General features: G+C 43.1%; 1 protein-coding gene across 1 annotated transcript; it reads right to left on the reverse strand.

Annotated features, from left to right (window-relative positions):
• Positions 1–10,000: 10,000 nt before the first annotated feature.
• LOC116371123 (leucine-rich repeat extensin-like protein 3) lies at positions 10,001–10,753 on the reverse strand. The gene has a single exon (XM_031819995.1). It carries the CDS (start codon positions 10,751–10,753, stop codon positions 10,001–10,003), a length of 753 nt encoding a protein of 250 aa, XP_031675855.1.
• Between the last annotated feature and the right edge of the window lie 389 nt (positions 10,754–11,142).

The following is an 11,142-nucleotide window of genomic DNA, read 5'->3' on the forward strand; positions in this document are numbered from 1 at the left end:
AACAACAAAAAGAAACAGAATGAACTTCACATTCAAGGTTAGAAAATGAATTATTCAACGCAAAAACAACAAATACTACTAATAATAATACTAATAATAATACTAATACTAATAATAATACTAATAATACTAATAATAATACTAATAATAATAATACTAATAATACTACTAATTATAATACTAATAATAATACTAATAATAATACTAATTATAATACTAATAATAATACTAATAATAATACTAATAATAATACTAATACTAATAATAATAATAATAATACTAATAATAATACTAATACTAATAATAATACTAATAATACTAATAATAATACTAATAATAATAATACTAATAATAATACTAATTATAATACTAATAATAATACTAATAATAATACTAATAATAATACTAATAATACTACTAATAATACTACTAATAATAATAATAATAATAATAATAATAATACTAATAATAGTACTAATAATACTAATAATAATACTAATAATACTACAAATAATAATAATAATAATAATAATAATAATAATAATACTAATAATAATACTAATAATACTAATAATAATACTAATAATAATAATAATAATAATAATACTAATAATAATACTAATAATAATACTAATAATAATAATAATAATAATACTAATACTACTAATATTACTAATACTACTACTAATAATAATAATAATACTAATAATAATACTAATAATAATAATAATAATAATAATAATAATACTAATACTACTAATAATATATTAATGAAGAAAATAATATTGAGGCAGCTGAGGTGACGGCTGTAGAAGCTGCTGAAAGTCCCCCAGACATCAGTCAATTCCAAGGGTTTATTACGTACATTGTACATTATTTTCCCAGCTAGCAGTGTTATGTGTGATGATTGTGAGGCAGTGTTATGTGTGATGATTGTGAGGCAGTGTTATGTGTGATGATTGTGAGGCAGTGTTATGTGTGATGATTGTGAGGCAGTGTTATGTGTGATGATTGTGAGGCAGTGTTATGTGTGATGATTGTGAGGCGCTATACAAATTCGACAGTTACACGATGGGGACTTCGATTAGGCCTATGGCGTGTCAAGGAAACTGTAGTCTACTGTTCTGATGGGTTAAATGAAAAACTGAAATCTGGACACTGATTGTAGGTCTATAAACTCTCGCATAGCCTGAATATTAACTCCTGCAGCATTTCTTGCAGTAAAACGAGAGGCTTACACCAAATGTAAGCTATATTTTGACTTGGGAAGAGGAGTGGAGAAATATGATTTCTTTCTTTCAGCATCTTGACCGTATGTGAAAACTCAGCATACAAATACATAGTTAGATAAACTACATGGCCACTACTCAACAAACCATTTCTGTACGTCTGTACTCCCCTCGCTTTAAGCACGGGGGTATTGTCATGCTGAAACAAGACACGGCCTTCCCCAAACTGTTGCCACTAAGTTGGAAGCACAGAATCGTCTATAATATCATTGTATCCTGGGAGGGAGGGGGGGGGGGCTAGCTCGAACCATGAAAAACAGCCCCTAACCATTATTCCTCGTCCACCAAACTTTACAGTTGACACTATGCATTCGGGCAGGTAGCGTTCTCTTGGCATCCGCCAAACCCTGATTCGTCCATCGGACTACCAGATTCGTCATTCCACAGAGCGCGTTTCCACTGCTCCAGAGTCCAATGATGGTGAAGATTTACACCACTCCAGCCAACATTTGGCATTGCGCATGGTGATCTTAGGCTTGTGTGTGGCTGCTCAGCTATGGAAACCCTTTTCATGAAGCTCTCGACAAACAGTTATTGTGCTGACATTGCTTCCAGAGGCAGTCGGTGGTGAGTGTTGCAACCAAGGACAGGTGATTTTTACGAGCTATGGTGCTTCAGCACTCGGCGGTCCTGTCCTGTCAGCGCGTGTGGCCTACCACTTCACGGTTGAGCCGTTGTTGCTCCTAGACATTTCCACTTCACAACAACAACAGCTCTAGCATGGCAGAAATTTGACGAACTGACTTGTATGACAGTACCACGTTGAAAGTCACTGAGCTCTTCAGTAATGCCCATTCTACTGCCAATGTTTGTCTATGGAGATTGCATGGCTGTGTGTTCGATTTTATACAACTGTCAGCAATGGGTGTGGCTGAAATAGCCAAATCCAGTCATTTCAAGGGGTGTCCACATACCTTTGGCCATACAGTGGAACATCTGTAGAGATGCTGTCTTTATCAGCATCATAAAACCTGATAGCATGGTTAGGGACCGTCTCTAAAGGTGAAGGTGCTGTCTTTTTCAGCATCATAAAACCTGATAGCGAGGTTAGGGACCATCTCTAAAGGAAAAGGTGCTGTCTTTATCAGTATCGTAAAACCTGATAACGTGGTTAGGGACCGTCTCTAAAGGTGAAGGTGCTGTCTTTATCAGCATCATAAAACCTGATAGCGTGGTTAGGGACCGTCTCTAAAGGTGAAGGTGCTGTCTTTATCAGCATCATAAAACCTGATAACGTGGTTAGGGACCGTCTCTAAAGGTGAAGGTGCTGTCTTTATCAGCATCATAAAACCTGATAGCGAGGTTAGGGACCGTCTCTAAAGGTGAAGGTGCTGTCTTTATCAGCATCATAAAACCTGATAGCGAGGTTAGGGACCGTCTCTAAAGGTGAAGGTGCTGTCTTTATCAGCATCATTAAACCTGATAGCGAGGTTAGGGACCGTCTCTAAAGGTGAAGGTGCTGTCTTTATCAGCATCATAAAACCTGATAGCGAGGTTAGGGACCGTCTCTAAAGGTGAAGGTGCTGTCTTTATCAGCATCATAAAACCTGATAGCGTGGTTAGGGACCGTCTCTAAAGGTGAAGGTGCTGTCTTTATCAGCATCATAAAACCTGATAACGTGGTTAGGGACCGTCTCTAAAGGTGAAGGTGCTGTCTTTATTAGCATCATAAAACCTGATAGCGAGGTTAGGGACCGTCTCTAAAGGTGAAGGTGCTGTCTTTATCAGCATCATTAAACCTGATAGCGTGGTTAGGGACCGTCTCTAAAGGTGAAGGTGCTGTCTTTATCAGCATCATAAAACCTGATAGCGAGGTTAGGGACCGTCTCTAAAGGTGAAGGTGCTGTCTTTATCAGCATCATTAAACCTCATACTATTTCAAACACATAAAATATGCATCTAAACCAAACTGAAATCTTATCAGAAACATGTTGGGTCGTTTTCACATATTTCTATTTCCTTACAACCGGTGAAACTGATAAACTTTCCCGTTTTTTAAAAGAATTATTGCATTTTATCGCTGGTCCCTAAAGGTCTTTGCTCCGAGAAAGAATCAGAGATGACGGAGAAAACTTTACCGATGTCAACTGTATTGAAGCATGCATTCTATCGATCTATCGATCACATTAGTCTGGTGAGCAAAAGGGTTTATTTATTCTTCTAGGTCCATTTATAAATGACAGAAGAGAAGCTGCATCTAATTACAGACAAGTTGACTAACAAATAGCCTACCAACATGCTGGAAATTATAAGCAGAAACATATCTAAATCAGGCAACAACAAAAAATATCCTGCGCCTCCTGTTAAAAAAAAATCCTTCTGCTGTCTCTGACTGTAGCCTACAGCACATGTGGTATAGTAGTGGGTTAGGGTTGGGTGCGGGTCTCAGATTTTCACTTTATCACATAGAGTCTGGCGGTTGCGGATACGTTATCAGCAATGGCGGGTGGGTGAGCCAACAGTTGACCTGCGCACCGCTAGCGCGTGGAGGAAAGGCACTACTTCCTAAGTCAGAATCTGGCCCGTGGTCAGTATGACGTGCAGGCCACAAGGCCTGTGAAACATTGACAGAGGTAGTTACCAATATATAAAACCCATTTTTGATAAGAGGTCAGATTGCACTGTGCTTGAGGACAGATTCATGTTTAATTATGCATTTTTTTGCTTGTGAAATTATCAAGCAATGTCCTATAATCCTGGATGTTACTCACAATAGAACCATCACTACTCACAATAGAATCATCACTACTCACAATAGAATCATCACTACTCACAATAGAACCATCACTACTCACAATAGAACCATCACTACTCACAATAGAATCATCACTACTCACAATAGAATCATCACTACTCACAATAGAATCATCACTACTCACAATAGAACCATCACTACTCACAATAGAACCATCACTACTCACAATAGAATCATCACTACTCACAATAGAATCATCACAACTCACAATAGAACCATCACTACTCACAATAGAATCATCACTACTCACAATAGAATCATCACTACTCACAATAGAACCATCACTACTCACAATAGAACCATCACTACTCACAATAGAATCATCACTACTCACAATAGAATCATCACTACTCACAATAGAACCATCACTACTCACAATAGAACCATCACTACTCACAATAGAATCATCACTACTCACAATAGAATCATCACTACTCACAATAGAACCATCACTACTCACAATAGAACCATCACTACTCACAATAGAATCATCACTACTCACAATAGAACCATCACTACTCACAATAGAATCATCACTACTCACAATAGAATCATCACTACTCACAATAGAACCATCACTACTCACAATAGAATCATCACTACTCACAATAGAACCATCACTACTCACAATAGAATCATCACTACTCACAATAGAATCATCACTACTCACAATAGAATCATCACTACTCACAATAGAATCATCACTACTCACAATAGAACCATCACTACTCACAATAGAATCATCACTACTCACAATAGAATCATCACTACTCACAATAGAATCATCACAACTCACAATAGAACCATCACTACTCACAATAGAACCATCACTACTCACGTTTCTCAGATGGACAAAGTACAGAAAGTAAAAACAACACCAGACAACCCAGGAGGATATTTGCAGTTTTCTGTTTTCCTTTAACATTATATAGTTCCATGTCCTGGTTTTCAGACGACACGACAAATGAAGTCCGTAGAGAGGACGAGGAGAGGAGACGATGGTACCAGTTGGTACTCACTGGGCATAATGCTTTGTCTGTGTTGCCCTGCCTGACGTGTGGGAGTCGACTACAGTTGCAATGTTTGTGACTTCATCTTAGGGTCATATTATTGCCTAAAGAGCCTGCCAACAGTGGCCTGCTAGCCTCCTACTAAAATACTTGCATCTGTTTTGCGGCTTGAAGAGGGTTACACTGGAAGTGTATGAAATGGCATCCTATTCCTTATGGTTAAAAGTAGTGCACATTATAGGGAATAGGACTCTGGTCTATAGTAGTACCACTGTATAGGGAATAGGACTCTGGTCTATAGTAGTACCACTATATAGGGAATAGGGCCCTGGTCTATAGTAGTACCACTATATAGGGAATAGGGCTCTGGTCCAAAGCAGTACCACTATATAGGGAATAGGGCTCTGGTCCAAAGCAGTACCACTATATAGGGAATAGGGCTCTGGTCTATAGTAGTACCACTATATAGGGAATAGGGCTCTGGTCTACAGTAGTACCACTATATAGGGAATTGATGGGTGGGTGGATAGATTTATTATTATTATTTTTTACCTTTATTTAACTAGGCAAGTCAGTTAAGAACAAATTCTTATTTTCAGTGGCGGCCTAGGAACAGTGGGTTAACTGCTTGTTCAGGGGCAGAATGACAGATTTGTACCTTGTCAGCTCGGGGATTTGAACTTGCAACCTTTCAGTTACTAGTCCAATGCTCTAACCACTAGGCTACGCTGCCGCCTGAATACCTTTTATTTCGTATTTGTGAAACTAAAATGTCAGTTCTAACCAGTCAGGTCTAACCAGTCAGGTCTAACCAGTCAGATCTAACCAGTCAGATCTAACCAGTCAGTTCTAACCAGTCAGATCAAACCAGTCAGATCTAACCAGTCAGGTCTAACCAGTCAGTTCTAACCAGTCAGATCAAACCAGTCAGATCTAACCAGTCAGATCTAACCAGTCAGGTCTAACCAGTCAGATCTAACCAGTTAGTTCTAACCAGTCAGATCTAACCAGTCAGGTCTAACCAGTCAGGTCTAACCAGTCAGATCTAACCAGTCAGGTCTAACCAGTCAGGTCTAACCATTCAGATCTAACCAGTCATGTCTAACCAGTCAGATCTAACCAGAAAGGTCTAACCAGTCAGATCTAACCAGTGTAATGTTCAGAAGTACTGACTCTACAACAACACGTGGATCACATTAACCCTAATCTCTGAAATCAAAAGCACATCATAAACACATGTAATTTAATTACTAAATCATATTGAGGTGTTTATAAAAAAGGACTTAGTTTCTGGCCTTGGCCCGGTTTAAAGCGTCAGTGAGGACATATTTCACATGTATATGACCACCACCATCCACTTTCTCCCATTCTCTCAAGGGGTTTGAAAATAGGCGCCCTATTCCCTATATAGTGCCCTACTTTTCACCAAAGCGTACTATAAGGTATAGCGTGCCAAGTCAGACACAACCTAAGGGTTTCTCTGTCACTCTGGGTCTTTGTGGTCCCCAACCTGTCCCCTGTCTCTGTCCCGTTGGACATCTAATGACATACACACTGGTACATAATGGGAGACACGTACCATTTCACACAGGAACCATATATCACTCCTCCACACACACACACACACACACACACACACACACACACACACACACACACACACACACACACACACACACACACACTCACACACACACACACACACACACACACACACACACACACACACACACACACACACACACACACACACACACTTCACACACACACACACACACACACACACACACACACACACACACACACACACACACACACACACACACACACACACACACGCACACACACACACACACACACGCACACACTTCACACACGCACACACACTTCACACATATAACAGACACACAGTGTCATAGTGTCATATGAAACAAACACGTTGTGTTGTGGGAGGCTGCCAAACACCAGACACCATGGTATAATGACAGGCTATAAGAAGGAGGGAGGGAGCCCCTAGGAACACCCAGCTGTTGGCTTGGAACAGTGTGGTCTCATTCTTCATGTCATTGCAGATGGAACTGAATGACCTACCTGGCTGAATTGAATTGATTTACCTGACTACCCAGTGCTTGACTTGGTCAGGAGCTCACAGGAACGGAGTACAGGGCCAGCACATCAAATGTTCTACTGAGTTCCGGAACCTCTTATCAGGTCAAAAGTATTGTGGAGTTCTGGAATCTCTTATGAGGTCAAAAGTATTGTGGAGTTCTGGAACCTCTTATCAGGTCAAAAGTATTGTGGCGGTCTTGAACCTCTTATCAGGTCAAAAGTATTGTGGAGTTCTGGAACCTCTTATCAGGTCAAAAGTATTGTGGAGTTCTGGAACCTCTTATCAGATCAAAAGTATTGTGGAGTTCTGGAACCTCTTATCAGGTCAAAAGTATTGTGGAGTTCTGGAACCTCTTATCAGGTCAAAAGTATTGTGGAGTTCTGGAACCTCTTATCAGGTCAAAAGTATTGTGGAGTTCTGGAACCTCTTATCAGATCAAAAGTATTGTGGAGTTCTGGAACCTCTTATCAGATCAAAAGTATTGTGGAGTTCTGGAACCTCTTATCAGGTCAAAAGTATTGTGGAGTTCTGGAACCTCTTATCAGGTCAAAAGTATTGTGGAGTTCTTGAACCTCTTATCAGATCAAAAGTATTGTGTAGTTCTGGAACCTCTTATCAGGTCAAAAGTATTGTGGAGTTCTGGAATCTCTTATGAGGTCAAAAGTATTGTGGAGGTCCTGAACCTCTTATCGGGTCAAAAGTATTGTGGCGGTCTTGAACCTCTTATCAGGTCAAAAGTATTGTGGCGGTCCTGAACCTCTTATCAGGTCAAAAGTATTGTGGCGGTCATGAACCTCTTATCAGGTCAAAAGTATTGTGGCGGTCTTGAACCTCTTATCAGGTCAAAAGTATTGTGGCGGTCCTGAACCTCTTATCAGGTCAAAGTATTGTGGCGGTCATGAAACTCTTATCAGGTCAAAGTATTGTGGCGGTCCTGAACCTCTTATCAGGTCAAAAGTATTGTGGAGGTCCTGAACCTACATATATAATCAGTACCACCACCTATTTCAGTCCAAGTCAAGCACTGGACCTAAAATGAAATGTAAAAACTGTTGACACTTTAAAAGGTGAAATCGAGAATAGTTCATTGTCTCTCACATGAGGGCTGTGTAACCAGGAGACTGGGGAGGTGTGATGTCATTGTGAATATGTAGTGAAGCTTCATTTTTCCATCCAAGGGCTGAGGCATGGTGAGACAGACAGGGCTGCAGTAACCACTACCACCAGCAGAGAGCAGCACAGTAGAGGTTAGAATAGAACAGCCTGTGGATACAGTAAACAGCACTTTCATTTTTAACATAGTTTAAGTTTCAAGTTACATAAAGCAGAAATGGGCTGGGTGATGAACTATGAACAGTCTCACAGACTAGCTGAACAATCTAGCCCACTCAAACCAATCACAGCAATAGATTGCAGTAGGAATATCATCCCATTATCCCACACTTGTCTGTCACTAGGGGTATAACTGTTCTGAGTGAGATTTGATTCCGCTGTTGCTATGTGACCAGTCAACATGCACTGACAGGCCTAATCACTTTAATCAGACAAGGTAAACCATCTAAACAGTGAGACTGTCAGACAGGCCGTTTCCAGGATAGGATTTGATTATCCCTGCCTTTACAGGCCCAAGACAAGACCCAAGACCCGGGCCCAGGTTCCATACCCAGTCAGTCTCATACAGTAGGAACACGACCCGGGCCCAGGTTCTATACCCAGTCAGTCTCATACAGTAGGAACACGACCCGGGCCCAGGTTCTATACCCAGTCAGTCTTATACAGTAGAAAAACAACCCAGGTCCAAGTGCCAGTCAGTCTTATACAGTAGGAATACGACCCGGGCCCAGGTTCTATACCAAGTCAGTCTCATACAGTAGAAAAACAACCCGGTCCAAGTGCCTGTCAGTCTTATACAGTAGGAATATGACCCGGGCCCAGGTTCTCTACCCAGTCAGTCTTGTACAGTAGGAATACAACCCGGGCCCAGGTCCCAGTCAGTCTTATACAGTACGCAGCTCCAGTATAGAGGTACACAGCCCAGGGCAACACAGTGTCAACAGCAGCAAATGAGCCTCAGCAGTCTTAAGACTCCCTCCCAGAATGCTTTGTACTAATCTACAGTAGCTGCTTACAGTGGCTGGAGGCTCACCCCGGGTTAGGGTTAGAGTTAGACGAGGTCAGCCATGTGTGAGTCCTGTTTGGGCCGGGTTAGGGTTAGAGTTAGACAAGGTCAGCCATGTATGAGTCCTACTCACCCCGGGTTAGGGTTAGAGTTAGACGAGGTCAGCCATGTATGAGTCCTACTCACCCCGGGTTAGGGTTATAGTTAGACGAGGTCAGCCATGTGTGAGTCCTACTCACCCCGGGTTAGGGTTAGAGTTAGACGAGGTCAGCCATGTATGAGTCCTACTCACCCCGGGTTAGGGTTAGAGTTAGACGAGGTCAGCCATGTATGAGTCCTGTTTGGGCCGGGTTAGGTTTATAGTTAGACGAGGTCAGCCATGTGTGAGTCCTACTCACCCCGGGTTAGGGTTAGAGTTAGATGAGGTCAGCCATGTATGAGTCCTACTCACCCCGGGTTAGGGTTAGAGTTAGACAAGGTCAGCCATGTGTGAGTCCTGCTTGGGCCGGGTTAGGGTTAGAGTTAGACGAGGTCAGCCATGTGTGAGTCCTGCTTGGGCCGGGTTAGGGTTAGAGTTAGACGAGGTCAGCCATGTATGAGCTCTTATGAGGTGAGACAAGGAGATCCTATAAGTCTACTGTACATACAGTATATCCTCAGTGATAACTCTTATGAGGTGAGACAGGGTCCATCTGAGGACAAGGAGATCCTATAAGCCTACTGTACATACAGTATATACAGTCGGGGAGGACCGTGGGGGAGACAGTGGGGGAGGATCGTGGGGGATACAGTGGGGGAGACAGTGGTGGAGAACCGTAGGTGAGACAGTGGGGGAGACAGTGGGGGAGGACCGTGGGGGACACAGTAGGGGAGGACCGTGGGGGAGGCAGTGGGGGAGGACTGTGGGGGAGGACCGTGGGGGAGGACTGTGGGGGAGAACCATGGGGGAGACAGTGGGGGAGACAGTATGGGAGGACCGTGGGGGAGACAGTAGGGGAGGACCGTGGGGGACACAGTAGGGGAGGACCGTGGGGGAGGCAGTGGGGGAGGACTGTGGGGGAGGACCGTGGGGGAGGACTGTGGGGGAGAACCATGGGGGAGACAGTGGGGGAGACAGTATGGGAGGACCGTGGGGGACAAAGTAGGGGAGGACCGTGGGGGAGACAGTAGGGGAGGACTGTGGGGGAGACAGTGGGGGAGGACCGTGGGTTGAGACAGTAGGGGAGGACCGTGGGGGAGGACCATGGGTGAGACAGTAGGGGAGGACCATGGGTGAGACAGTAGGGGAGGACCGTGAGGGAGACAGTGGGGGAGGACCGTAGGTGAGACAGTAGGGGGGACCGTGGGGGAGACAGTAGGGGAGGACCGTGGGTTGAGACAGTAGGGGAGGACCGTGGGGGAGACAGTAGGGGAGGACCGTGAGGGAGACAGTGGGGGAGGACTGTGGGTGAGACAGTGGGGGAGGACCATGAGGGGTTGATGAGGGAACAGCAGCGATACCAACACTGTCTCTGGTCTCTGGGTTGCATCCCAAATAGAACCGTAGTCACTGTATAAATTAGTGCACTCTCTCTCTCTGTCTCTCTCTCTCTCTTTCATTCTCTCTCTCTCTCTCTCTCTCTCTCTCTCTCTCTCTCTCTCTCTGTCTCTCTCTCTCTCTCTCTCTCTCTCTGTCTCTTTCTCCCTCTCTCTCTCTCTCTGTCTCTCTCTCTCCCTCTCCCTCTCTCTCTCTTTCTCTCTCTCCTCTCCTGAGACAGTCAGCTATGTCTCTCAGTGTATGTATCTTGTGAATAATGATGCTGAAGGAGATGTCCACCGTTTTATGATTCCGTGACCTCTACCCCCGAGCCGTAAGACTC

The sequence above is a fragment of the Oncorhynchus kisutch genome, unplaced genomic scaffold (assembly GCF_002021735.2).
Source record: "Oncorhynchus kisutch isolate 150728-3 unplaced genomic scaffold, Okis_V2 scaffold2951, whole genome shotgun sequence".
NCBI lineage: Eukaryota > Metazoa > Chordata > Actinopteri > Salmoniformes > Salmonidae > Oncorhynchus > Oncorhynchus kisutch.